At 39.1% G+C, this 13,473-nt stretch overlaps 2 protein-coding genes across 2 annotated transcripts in view; one reads left to right on the forward strand and one right to left on the reverse strand.

Annotated features, from left to right (window-relative positions):
* The first annotated feature begins 5,164 nt into the window (after window positions 1-5,164).
* glrx (glutaredoxin (thioltransferase)) lies at window positions 5,165-11,268 on the forward strand. The gene is made up of 3 exons (XM_085353124.1): window positions 5,165-5,570; window positions 6,856-6,988; window positions 10,900-11,268. The coding sequence occupies exons 1-2, from the start codon at window positions 5,364-5,366 to the stop codon at window positions 6,967-6,969; spliced, it is 321 nt and encodes a 106-aa protein (XP_085209250.1). The 5' UTR covers window positions 5,165-5,363; the 3' UTR covers window positions 6,970-6,988; window positions 10,900-11,268.
* rhobtb3 (Rho related BTB domain containing 3) overlaps window positions 8,851-13,473 on the reverse strand; it is a 30,201-nt gene continuing 25,578 nt past the window's right edge. The window contains exons 12-13 of the mRNA XM_085353092.1: window positions 13,228-13,324; window positions 8,851-11,041 (exon numbers count right to left, since the gene is read on the reverse strand). Coding sequence (XP_085209218.1) covers window positions 10,923-11,041; window positions 13,228-13,324 — 216 coding nt within the window. The 3' untranslated portion in view covers window positions 8,851-10,922. The remainder of the gene's footprint in view (window positions 11,042-13,227; window positions 13,325-13,473) is intronic.

The following is a 13,473-nucleotide window of genomic DNA, read 5'->3' on the forward strand; positions in this document are numbered from 1 at the left end:
CCAGAGGACTTCTCTGTATTATGATGTCAGTGCGTTTGATTCTCAGTTGGAGCTCCACACAGCAATGAAAGGTGTGAGTTGGAGCATTTCTTTTTCAACATGGATACAGATTTGGATGAATGGCTTCTATGAAATTATTTCAATGAGGGAAATTTTATTTACTAAGTTGTTTTAGAATGTTTGCCAAAAAATGTAATTGCCTTTTGTTTCTTTGGTCATGCTTCCATGGAGTCAAATTTCTGATTGGGGCTAATGTTGAGAAGTCATTGATTATGCGATGTCTCTCTTTCACTGAAATAAAACTTCCTTAAATGTAGGGATGTAAAAGAGGAACTTTGTCATTGTGCTGTTGACGTGTGAAATATTTCGCAGACAAGAGTCTGTACTTTGTTTTGGGGGGGCACTGTTTATTTTCATTTCCCACAAAAATGAATATTGTTCTGTCCTGTTTTTCATTATATGTGATTGTGGCATTCTGTCAGATAGTCAGTCTCTGCAGTAGACTGGCTCTTTGGGTTGGTTGTCAGAATCAATTTGGGTTTATAGCAAACTCTCCTTAACTTTTTATTTTGGACAGATAATTAGCACTTGTATCTACAAGGTGTCACAACAACCGAAAAATGTCCATCCCGCTGTGGGGGAAAGGGCTGGTATTTGTACTGTTTTTCCTGGTTGTGATAATTTCCCAGAATTAAGAGCTACAAAGGGCTACTTCACATAACTTCCCTGTAAGAGCTAATTCAGAATATAATGAACAAACAGTATATGAATCAGTGTGGAGGGGTTTAGTAAGGAATACCGAGGAAGTTTTAGATTTCCCAGCAATGTTTAAACAAGAAGCCACAAGTCCATTCTGAAAGAAATCTGATTCTGCCCATCTGAAAATGTACAAGACATTTCAATAAAAATCAACACGGTTTTACCTGAAAGATGTTTCGCTTCCTTTTTTAAAAAAAAATTTTTTCCCCCTTTTAATCACAAAATATAGTTATTATTAAATCGTGTTGGGATTGTTTTTTGTTTTGTTTTTTTTACAAAGGCTTGTATGCAAAAGACAATTAAAAGTAGAAAGAGGTATAGTACAAAGACTTAAGAGTGGGTTAGTAATTAAAAGGTATTTAAATATAACTTTTTCTAATGGCATCAGAGAGTGGCTTCATAGGAATGAGATCCAAGCTAGCTGGCAGTAATCCAGTGTTTCAAAATTCAATTTCAATGAGAGGTACAACTAACGTTAAAATATCCTGTGACCTGTCACACGTATTTTAATAAGATTGGTTTTCAGAAACGAAATAACGGTTATATGAGCAGACATAGCTGGACTGGCCATCGGGCATACCGGGCATTTGCCCGGTGGGCCGCTGGCGATTTTTTGTTTTTATGGGCCGATCGATTTTTTTTTTTTTTTTTTTTTTTGGAAGGGTATAAATAATGAAAGGTGTTGGATTGGCCAGTTGGTCATGATCGACTCTGGGCTGGACCAATTACAGCCGAGGAGGTCGGATGCACCCGCCCCCTTGTTTAGCAATCTTATAGACGAACTAAAGAAAATGGAGAACAAAAAAAGGAAAAAAGGTGCAGAAAAAATTAGGACCAAAAAGAAACGAGCCCTTCAGGCAGACGCTGCCAAATGTGTAAAAATAACTGAATTGTTTGGCGGTAGCTATGGCATAGCTTCCACAGATTTAGCAACATCAGCAAGTGGTGGAGGCCAGCAGGTGGATAAGGGAAAGGGGAGGCAAGAGGAGGAGAGACCGAGGCGGCCGCCGGTCATAGTGGCAGAGGAACTGAACTTCAGGCAAGAAGTTATGACCTGCTGTCTGTGTCAGATATAAACCAAGTTTAGTTGTAGTTTGTTTTCGTTGTGCTGACTTTTTACAGGCGCTTAGAATAACTGGTACTGCGTACTAGCTAGCATGATGGAGTTTATATACTGCTGGGCGGGTGCTATGAAGTTACTGATAGTAAATTTTATTTTATGCTTCAGGTTAGTTTCTCAAACTCCTCAAAATCTTAACAAATTGTGCCAATCCTTACATGTTGCACCAGGCTGATTTAAGATAAGATAAGATAAGATAACCTTTATTAGTCCCACACGTGGGAAATTTGTTTTGTCACAGCAGGAAGTGGACAGTGCAAAAGTTATGACGCAAAAATTAGAATACAATAAGAATAAATACAGTACACAGCTGTACAGAATAGAATAAAATAATATACTATATACAGTAGAATAAAATAGAATAAAAATATACAATAAGATAAAAATAGAATACGAATGCTATATACAACTGAGTAAAAATACAACGATGCCAGAAAAGATTATTGCACTTAGTGTTATTGTTAAAGTGGAGAAGTCTGTGACAGGAGACAGGAGAGCAGCAGAGAGAGATGGAGAGATGACTTCATGTCATCCATGAGGGATGCATTTGACATATGTTTCACATATTATAGCCCAACAAGTTACTCATAGCAATTTAAATACCAGCAATCAGTTTTTGGCAGACTTTTTGGCACAACACCGGCTATTGCAGTTAATAATACAACAGCTTCTTGCCATTTTTTGTGTTTCTTTTTATCGCTGTGTAACTGAGCTCAATTGAAAGCCTGCATGCGCTAGTACCTCTTGCCACAAGTTCCCAGAATCCTTTGCGGTTTTACCCCTGAATGACGTCACATTTTTGGTGGGCCGGTCTCTAGTCAAAATGCCCGGGCCGATTTTTTGTCCCAGTCCAGCCCTGTGAGCAGATGCCTACTACTAATGTCTGCAAGCAATGAACACAAGGTAGAACATGAGTTATCTGATACTAGTGTCCTGGTTACTGAGTGGGCCCAGAAAGGGATCATATTTTTTTTGTGATATTCTAATCTAAAAAAATATATAAATACTGAATTTCCCAGAGGAACCCACCCGAGGGATTAATAAAGTTTCGTCTAATCTATTTTGTGTGACTAACATTCAGATGGTGCATTTCTGTTCACTTGATGACAGGGCAGATAAATGCCAACACCTGGGGGTGATGACCCTCAGGAGGTAGAGCAGGTCATCCACTAACTGGAAGGTTGATGGTTTGATCCCTTGCTGCTCCAGACTGTATGTCTCTTTGAGCAAGATACTTGCTTACCAAGTTGCTTACCAGTTTAAATGTTACAAAGGTGTAGAAAGAAATTGCCTGGGTATGTTGTGTAAAGCACTTTGAGTACTCCAGTATAGCAGAAAAGTGATATATAGCAAGCGCTCATCTTCCAATTCTTTCATTTTTTAGCTTCACCTCATTAACATTTTATACAGTGTTGCAACAGCTTCATGCACAGAAGACAGACACACAAACACCTGCTGAAGTCCTCAAAACTGCTTTTGTGGTTAAAGTAAGTGTGTCTAGCAGCACATTTTGCCACGATCATACACACAAAGAGACAGACAAGCTCACAGGGTGTAAACAATACCAGCCTCGGTGATGCAGCTGGTAATAACAGAGCTTAGATGGACTGGTGTATGCAAAAATACCCACAACTGTAAAACAGTTATGGGTACTTATGGGCACACACACAATAAACCCAATAAAAATGTGCAAGATATAATCATGAAACTTTATAACAGAGTAGTTGAGATCAAAATGATGGTTGAGTCTGACCCACAAACACGGAGTAAGGGGCATCATTTATTCTTTTTAATCTGTAGCATGCATCCTGTGACTCACTGTGAGAGGCAGCTTGATCTGATGTTTGAGTATGTTTTAAGATGTGTGGCGTGAGAACTTGTATTCTTCACACCTTCAGTTTCAGTTCTTGGAAACAAAAATGCAAACACTTATATATGTTCCACCCTCATCTAAATGCAAAAAAAAAGAAAATCAGGCTACCTGTTCGGATATAACATCCCTTGTTTAACAAAGATTCATGTGGTCCCCGGAGTCTCTCATATGCCTGGAAGTTTTCCCTGCACCAGACAAGGAAACAGCTGCATACATAATATGCCTCCGGCCTCCATGTAGCTTGTCCCTGTGGCTTGGGGAAGAAAACCGGTGAGACTCAATTAAATCAGTGACAGATGCCGTTCTGAATTCCAAAATATCACTTTGGTTCTTATTTCTTATTATACTGCTCTCACTATGACAATTCAGCATTCACATGTTCCTACCCTTTATGATGTCTCAAATTTATCCCAGTGGCCTTGCTGACGAGGCATTGCCACAGGCTGAGAAGACATAATCCACAGAGAAGCCAGAAAAGAATAGACTTGGATGTAACCCCTCTGTAATCACCAACGCTGGTGATAACAAACTGGTTATTGCAACATGATTTTTTTAAATTTTATTTTAAGTATTTGAAATAACATGAATTTTTAATCTAACTGTAGAACTGATGTACATAACAAGTTAGTTTACATCACTGACTATAAGTTTTTATGCTGTCAGCTGTATTTGAAACACTCATTTGGTAAGTGAGATTTGGGGGAAGAGCCCTAAAAAAATTCCTACAACTTGAACTTGGTGCTTCTGTGAATTGCTGCAGCTGTCTGTGGGTGCCCATGCTCTAATGCAGTCTGCACATAGATAGTATAAAACATTCAATTCAGTTTTATTTATATAGTGTCGAATCACAACAACATTCGTCTCAAGGTGTTTTATACTGTATGGTAAAGACCCTACAGTAACAATCAAATGCTCCCTGTGAGTAAGCACTTGGCAACAGCGGAAAGGAAAAACTCCCTTTTAACAAGAAGAAACCTCAGGCACAACCAGGATCAGGGAGGGACAGTCTCCTGTTGCAGCTGGTTGGCAGTGAGAGGAGGAAGACGCACTGTGGAAGAGAGCCAGAGATGAAAATCGCTGTTCCTATGTCAATAGCAGCAGCGATGTCATCTATTGGTTTGTGGCGTCCGATTATGAAACCTCAGGGAGGACACTGGATGCTTACAGGATAAATGGGCACACCTGCATTCAGTACAGTCTGAAACTACCACTTGAGCCTACAAACTCCAGCGGAGTCGCCCCCTGCTGCCCGTTAAACATAATGCAGGTTTAAGATACTTCTGAACTGGCTCTACTTTTTCAGACACACAAGCAACGTGCATCTTACGTTGTCTACTGGTCTGCAGTAGTGTTTAGATTTGTGTCAGATGACCAACAACCACTTCCCTACTCAGTGGTTTTACTCTTGTGGCTGTCCGGTTCGTGCCCAATCTGTGCGCTGTCTCTTTAAGAAGGAGGGCGTGACTTGGAATGATTGACTTAACCAATGACTGTTGAAAACAAAGAGATCACGTTTCTTCTTCTGCATCGAAAAAATTAATCTGGAAAGAAAAAAAAAGGAAAGAAGTAGGGAACTCCTCACCTCCTCGTCACTTTACCAAGAAACTTAAAATGGCGCAGCAGTTTGTCCAGGCGAAAATTAAAGGCGACAAAGTGGTGGTGTTTCTGAAACCCACCTGTCCTTACTGTACCATGGCTCAAGAGGTTTTGGAGAAATACAAGTTCAAGCCGGGACATTATGAGTGCGTTGATATAAGCAACCACAGCGAAATAGACAGTATGCAGGACTACTTCCTGGAACTTACTGGAGCCCGTACGGTAAGCTTACAGCCTCTCCGTCTCAAGCAGGGCGAGAGCTTTACTTTAATACACACACACATAAATTCAGTGTTAATATCGTTGTATCTTCAGGGCACTGACACAAAATTTAAAGAACACTTCTACGTATTTGTGGGAAATGAAATGTAAGCATCGTGGCCTTAAAGCATCCGGTATTAAATGGAAAATAAAGCAGATACAGATTTTCCATATAGGATTAAGGTAGATAAAATGTCCAGTGAGTGCAGGAAATGTTCCTCAGCGATTTTGGTTCATTTTGAAATGATGACATTACACAGTAGCTGACATGACATGGCACATTTTTTCTGCTGGAAGCAGCCAACAGATGATGGTACATTGTGGTCATTTAGAGACTCTTCAGACCAGGCAACGTTTTTCCAAACATCTGTTTTGGGCTGTCAGGCTTGTAGCCTCATTTTCCTGTCAGGAGTGACCAAGTGTGCTCTTCTGCTGCTGCAGCCTGCCTGCTTTCAAGGTTCAACATGTTGTGCGTTAAGAGATGCATACTTCTAACAAGTTACTGTTACCTTCCTACTAGTCACTGAACATTTTCTCTTTTTCAAACCATTTTTTATAAACCCTACAGATGGTTGTTCAGGAAAATCCCAGTAGATCAGACCCTAAGTAAGAATGCCCATTTGATAATCTGGAAATCACCATTATTACATGAATCACAATTTCAAGAAGGAACTTCACCTCCTGATTATGACATTCTTCAAATCCAACACACGCCAGCTACTACAGTTTTTTGTCCTTAAAGTATTATTTTGATTTGATTTGATATACCTTTATTATTTGGATCTGTTCTGCTTTTTATTATCTCTGTGTTTGTTTATGCAAAAAGCAAATGTACTGTGGTAGAAGTAACTACTCGAGAAGTGTTCTAGCATATGATTGGTGGCAGTAACACGAGGGAGTATGTAATGAGACAAACAGGAGAAAGAAGTCTGGGGTTGGGTCCCTTCGGGGAAGTTCTGACTGTCACAAGCTTCATAGTCACCCGACTTCACCCCCATCTCTCACTTAAACTGAGAAAATCAAGCGTTTGTAACATGAGAGAAGCTCCCTGTGCTGATTTTGATTGTGACGAGATAAAATGCGTTATCAGATTTTGCTGCTCATGCATGCTGCCTTTGATGCAGAAGCCGTGGCAGACCAACAGTACCACAGATATTCCGATATTCATGCACATGTTTCACAGATCACTGACCCTGTGCATGAAGCTGAAAGGGAATTTCTTCCTTTTTTTCTTGTATTGGTTCAGGTCCCACGTGTGTTCATCGGTGAGGAGTGCATCGGTGGTGGCAGTGATGTGGCGGCCCTCCAGAGGAGTGGCAAACTGGAGGGCAAGTTGAAATCCATTGGGGCCCTGCAGTGATTCACCTGAAGATCTCCAGGTATGGCATGGACTCTGAGAATGTAGCTTCCCTTCACCTTAAACTACAGCACACACCCTGTTACTAATGCTCGAAATAATAACAACCACTTAGAAAGTGTAAGTTAGGAATACTCAAGGAAAATATTATTTAACAACAAAAAAAGTGGTGATGTTTACAAATCACATTTCGTATTATTAAAAAAATAATTTTATAAGTTATATAGTTTGTTTTACGTATTTTATAAAAGCTGTTACTGGATCTGCTGGAAACTGATGCCAGGAAGCTCCCAGCACACAGTTTCTGTGCTGATATTAATAACATTTGGTGTTTGGCGCTCTGCGGGAATATTTAGGATTCAAGAAATTTCACAAACTGACTTGTTACAGCAGTGGCCTCCTGTTACCACACTTGAATTCAGAGAGCTCTTTAGAGTAATCTATTCTTTCACAAATATAAAGGCAGACAGTACAGCTGGGTGATTTTATTTATTTATTTATTTATTTTGTATATACCTGTGGCCCATCAGGGTTTAGCTCGTCACTAGGTTTGGAAATTGGTATTAATAGGTACTAGCAAACCTGCGCACGTCTTCGTTTAGCACTCAGTTGAACTCTCAAAATGTACAAATATATACGATTGTGGGATTTGTATAAAATATTTGTATACACCATACAGCTGTTTGCAATCACATCACTCTAATATTTATGCAACATTTCATTAAGATCGTTCCACTTATTCAGGAGGAAACATACGCTATGATCATTACAGTATGATTATTAAGAAATTATTAGTGTAGAATGCATAATTCCAGGGAAAGACAAAAAACAAACAAACATATAAGCAGTAACTTGCCAGTGAAGACAGCGATGGAGTCAGCGGTATGTTAAAACATGTCTTTATTTAAAGTCAGACGCCATGTATTCTACAGTCTGTACAGCACAGGCTCAGAGGAGCCATGTGTCTCCACACTAGGTGTGGATGCAGCACTGGGATACACTTTGTTTCACAGTCCACAGTTTCACCTGCTGTTTGCTGATTCGTATTAGTAGGGATGCACCACCAGGATTGCAACGTTCTGGGTTTTTGCCAATGTTTAAAATAACAATTTGGCTGATTTCTGATCCTAGTTAGTTTGATTTATTATTGTGATAGGACAAAAATAAATAAATAAGTGAACTGTTTCAGCGTCTTTCAGCCTTTCATCATACTATCTCGCAGTGAGCACAAATTCAGTCATACATATTTATGAAAGTGGATCCCAGAGATGATAACGGCAAACTCTTGCGAACGAAGACATTCGCCAATGTTATTGGTGAATGTCATCTATTTTGGCAATAGGCCGATGTATATCTACAAGGCGACTATCAATCAATAAATCGCTGCATTCCTGTTTATTAGCAGATCAAGATGTATTCGAGGATATTTACACACAGAATTTAGTGGAATTTGTGCAGCAGCTGGTTGACAGTGGGAGCTTGCTTGTACTATATACACAGAATTTCTGTTAATACTGCAGAAATAGAATATGAAAGCATTACACGCCGCTTCCTGATTGATTGTGATCCACAGATTAAAAAAAACCCCATCTGCTAGCTGTCACTACTGATCGCTTTCACCCTCGCGTAGGTGAAGGTTTATTTAACAAATTGAGCCGTTATGTTCCATTTCCCCTTTTTTTTTAAATCGAGTAAACAGCCGTGAAACATTAGACTGGAAAGTAGTGCCACCCTGTTCGTCTCGACTCCAAATGTTAAAAAAAAACAAAAATCATGTCCACATACGGTATAGTTTACAAAAATAATTGAGCACCAATAAATCATAATCTCTTTATGATTAAAAAACATTTTAAATTAAAAAAAAAGATAAAAGAAATATTTCGTATTCACCCAGAGGCTTTGAGATTTTTACTGTACTAACTTATGTTCATAATACGGTGCTCTTTTTTTTTTTTTTTTTTTTCCTCGTTTTTTGTGACAGCGACAGGTCGTTATTTATTATTGCAAACAGAAAAGCATGTTTTCTCATTAACCCGCAAAGGAAAGCGTGTAAAAGTCCGCCTCAGTAGATTTTAAAAAGGAGTTTTGAAAGAAAAATGTTATTACTGTTGCTGATTTGGTTTACAGATATTAATTACAGGCTAGATGCTGTTTGATTTGAGGCTTACATTTGAAGCCTTTTCTCCATGATAGTGTAACTGCTTCATTTGACACCTATGTACTCTACTGTGTGGTTATAAAAATCAGTCTGGCTGCAAGACAGTTTATGAGGCTGTGTCATCGATGTGAAAGGATCGACTAAAGTGTTGTAATTAAACCTGTCCTGCTCATTTTCTTACACATGAAAATACATATGACGCTGCTAACAGCAGGAATTGTGGATGACTTGCATCGGGATCATTTGTTTACCCTAGAGTCAATAATTTATTATTTCAGTGCTGTTTAACTGACTCACTCAAAATACAACCTCACCCAGTTTCTTAAACCTGGGGAGAGGTGAAGCAGAGCCAAAGAAAGAATGATGTTTGGTGCAGATCTGGATTGTTTAAGATTAGGGCACTGGGAGGAATCTTTCATCTGTATTGTCAGGAAATTTTAGGATGTAATTTAGCGCAAAAGGTGACATGAAAACAGTAACAATAACCCCAGAGACTTTTAAAGGCTCTGGATTGAATGGAAAATAAATTAAATAAACACTGAGCTTTTGTTATAGAGATGTTGTACGCAAAGGTTAGCTTCCCTCCCTTCCCAGGTGTGTTTACTAAATTGCTGTGGCCAGTGAAAAGTGGAGTTATTGAGCAAATCTGCTGGAAGCTGACTTGGACACCGACAGTGAATGAACCAGAGTTTAATGACACACAAGGACTGAGTGAATGAGTGAAAAGGTAACTCGGATAGGCCATCTCTTGGTCATGTGACTGAACGGGAGACCCGTACTTCTGTCACATGACTTACTGGTGATAGCTAGCTCACTGTTTAACATTATTCACACAAACTGAAAAGTAACGAGTTGAACAGAATAAAATGAACGTTGCTGCAAAAAATAAAACAAAGTAATATTTCCCATGACTTTTTGTTAGATCTTAACAAAATCTTAGAGGGCTTTTCATTGGGCCAATCAGAAACTTCCCCCCAGGGGCATTAAAGAGACAGGAGCCATGAACAGAAAAAGGGGAGCGTTTCAGAAATGTGCTGCATGCTTTCATGTTGTGGAACAATAAAGTATGTAAACCTATTCTTGAGGAGCCTCAAAATAAAACTGCGAGCCTGTAAATGAGCTATATACGGGCACTTTGAGAAACTGTTTTCACAAGTTCACAATCTTTAGATCAGATGGGATGCATCATGAGTGATCAAGGGTTTCATCTATGACAGAGAGGTCCTGCGTCAATCCTACAGAAGACACACAGAAGCTATTGAGTGTTGAGGAGATCTTCCTGTTTAATCAACCTGAAGTCACATTACCCGTTAATGTAGTTTGAAATAGTTTGTACATGATCCTGGTTGTTTTCCTGACAGATGTGTGGTCATTTGATATATCAGTAATTATACTGAAGCCATTTTGTGTCACTGGTCAATATTGAAATCCACAGCTTTGCACGCCATTAGAAATGCGATCTTTCACAGAGATTCGGCCAGTGGCCAGTCATATTAAAGTCTTATTGGGTTTTATGGATCAGTTTTTTTATTATTGCCCTCGAAGGAATAGTCATATTAGGATGCGCCAGTCAGTCCACTGAGGGAGGAGAGGCGCGTCGCAGCAGTTTAACAAGTCTTTCCTTTTCTTCCTCTGCATCGTTGTCTCTCGATCAGCCCTTCATGCAGCAGGATAAAAAGAAAAAAACATGTCTTCTGTCAGTTTTCCCACACGTCGATGTGCACTGGAATCCTTTCTTTTCTTTTGTCATTGTCTTCCTTTGCTCTTCCCCACAGATGGTTTTGGCGTCCAGGTTTGGTCACATGACAAGGCAGCGGGACTTGCGGAGTTTGCGGCGTCGCTGCTGGTACTCGCTGAGCTCTTGCAGGTAGCCTCTGGACGGCCATCGTAGCCTCTCCACCTGCTCGCGCTCCTCATCTGGACACATATAAACGCAATCACATGTTAGACTAATTTGTACTCTACTGGATGTTTTTGTTCTTAAAATGTTAGAGGAAGATTTATCATACTTGACCAATACTCAGACACATATGGAATATGAACTTGTTGGGCTTTTGTTATACTGTTACTGTAATATCCGTCCAATGGCCTTTAAGGAGGCTGATATTTGTATGACCTATGATGACAATAAAAAAGTGGGATTGCTACACAATTTTGCTGTTGATGTTGTCTTTATCTACTTTGATGTGGTCAGTAATATGCACAAACATTAAGTATTAAATATAATATAAGGGTAAAGTTATAGTACTGAACCTAGTATGAGGAGTCACTATTTAAAGGTCTGACAGGTCACAATCTAATTTACAAACACGGTGCTTTATGATGCTGTATGGGAGGTTTCCACAGGTTTCCAGGACCATGCTTGATTCTCCAATAAAAAAAAAAGTAAGTTAATGATTTTAATTTTATTATCTAAAAACAAGTGGATGTTCAGTGTGGTTCAATTTCAATTTACACATAACTGATGAGCACTTTGATTATACCTCATGTAGTTTTAGACGGAGCCCTGACTCAAAAAATAACAACAAATGGGATTATTTTGCAGGGACTATGTTATCTGAGGAAATACTTGTGTTATTTCTTTTTCTGTCTTTCACTTTTTGTCTTTTCTGTTATATTTCACAACGTTAAGTGTACAGGCTAATTATCCCAAATGTACAGATCATCTGTAATCCTTTTCTTCTCTTTTTGTTTATATGTATAAAGGAAAACCATTGTTTAAAAAGGATAGGTCTATATACATTACATGTATGCAAATGATGTGTATATGTATATATTTCAGTGTGATTATTTATAGTAAAGCAGTTTCTCTTTTTAATCAGTAGATTGTTGTTGAGTTAGGACACATTAATTGCACTGCAGGGCAGCATGTGACGATTAAAAGCTACACTTTAGGTATTAGAAGTAGCACGTGGTCAAAGTAGCCATTAATTTTGCTTGAATCTCTCTATTTATAATTATTTCCCCTCATCTATGTTCTTACCATGTTAATTATACTTTGTTGTTGAGCCACAGATTTACAGTTGTTGTCCCTCCTGCATTTCTTCCCCACTAAAGCGAGCAACAGTTTCCTATGACTGTAAGGGCTTGTTATTATATATATTTTTTAAATAAAAGAACAGGGGGCTTCATACTAGTTGTTTCTGGTACTAATGTCGACAGTGCAGATGCTAACATGTTGGTTAATTTGACATGTTTTGCTGCATCTATTTGTAGTTTCTTTTTTCTCTTTTAAGCTCCACCTTTTCACTTTTGTTTGTCCATCTTTACCACTTCTTCCACATTAAACTCTGTCCCTGGCCCATCCCTTACGTCACACAGAGAAGATAAGGGATGGGCCAGGTGTGTTAAGAGATTTTATTGGTCAATGCAAATAAGTGAATGGGTTATTGTGCAGTGGCTGGTCAAGCTGGCCTGTAGTCTGTATAATTATATCGACAAGGAAAAAGGAGAAATCCCAGAGACAGGGCGGGACTGTCTCTGGGTGGGACTGTCCCGCCCTGTCTCTGGGAAGTGAAGCTGGTGCTGAAGTGCATTAAATCTGCTTTCTTTCTGTCCAGCAGGGGGACGACTTCTCTGCTGAAAAAAAATTCAGATTGTTTAGAAGTCTGGTAAAACAAACCTCCTGTTTACTTGTTTTATGACCTCAGTAAACACTTTCCTGATGAGCTGATGATCTCAATCACTAGTTTGTTATTGAATACAAAATATTAATTTTGTAAATTAGGGTCAAATGGACAGTAAAGCAAGGTATGCTTTAGCACATGGCTATTTTGTGTCACTGTTGTATGAGTGACTAATTCTTAGTTTCTCTCAGATCCCTTACATCTGGTTTCAAAACAAGACTGGTACAGCAAGAAATGCTCAATTTGGGGAATAAAATTGGAAATCTTGATTGAGGTAATTTCCATTTTTTTCTATACAGTCTGTGATTTTGGCTGGATGGACTGGTGTTTGGGGGGGGGGGGGGGGGGACACCTTCACTTTATTTCAAAGCACTTAATCACAGGGTAGTTTCAACACTGTAAAGGCTGCTCCCTTATTCGCAGGTGATACCTGTAATAGTGTTTAGAACAGTTATCCCTTTAAAATTGCACACTGACCTGAGAGCTCCAGGAAGTCAGGTTTATGACTGAAGATTAGGTAGTTGTTGGCGATGAAGTGGAGGAGCCAGATATAGAGCTGCTCTGCATTGTGGCACTGGAAATCAATAGAGACACTATATGAAATGCAGGTCTTCTCCTAAATGAAATTGTATGAGCATCTGCTAGAGATGGAGCCTAAGGCAGCTGCTGATTAACAGACTATGTTTCAACAAGAAAATATTGCACTGGATACTTTGATACTCA

Source organism: Diplotaxodon limnothrissa, linkage group LG5, assembly GCF_057381915.1.
Source record: "Diplotaxodon limnothrissa isolate DT_005_m linkage group LG5, D_limnothrissa_male_GT1.1, whole genome shotgun sequence".
NCBI classification, from domain to species: domain Eukaryota; kingdom Metazoa; phylum Chordata; class Actinopteri; order Cichliformes; family Cichlidae; genus Diplotaxodon; species Diplotaxodon limnothrissa.

Coding starts and splice junctions, on each gene's coding strand:
- glrx (XM_085353124.1), top strand. CDS start 5,364: ATGGCGCAGCAGTTTGTCCAGGCGAAAATTAAAGGCGACAAAGTGGTG. Junction 5,571..6,855: donor AACTTACTGGAGCCCGTACG/GTAAGCTTACAG, acceptor GTATTGGTTCAG/GTCCCACGTGTGTTCATCGG.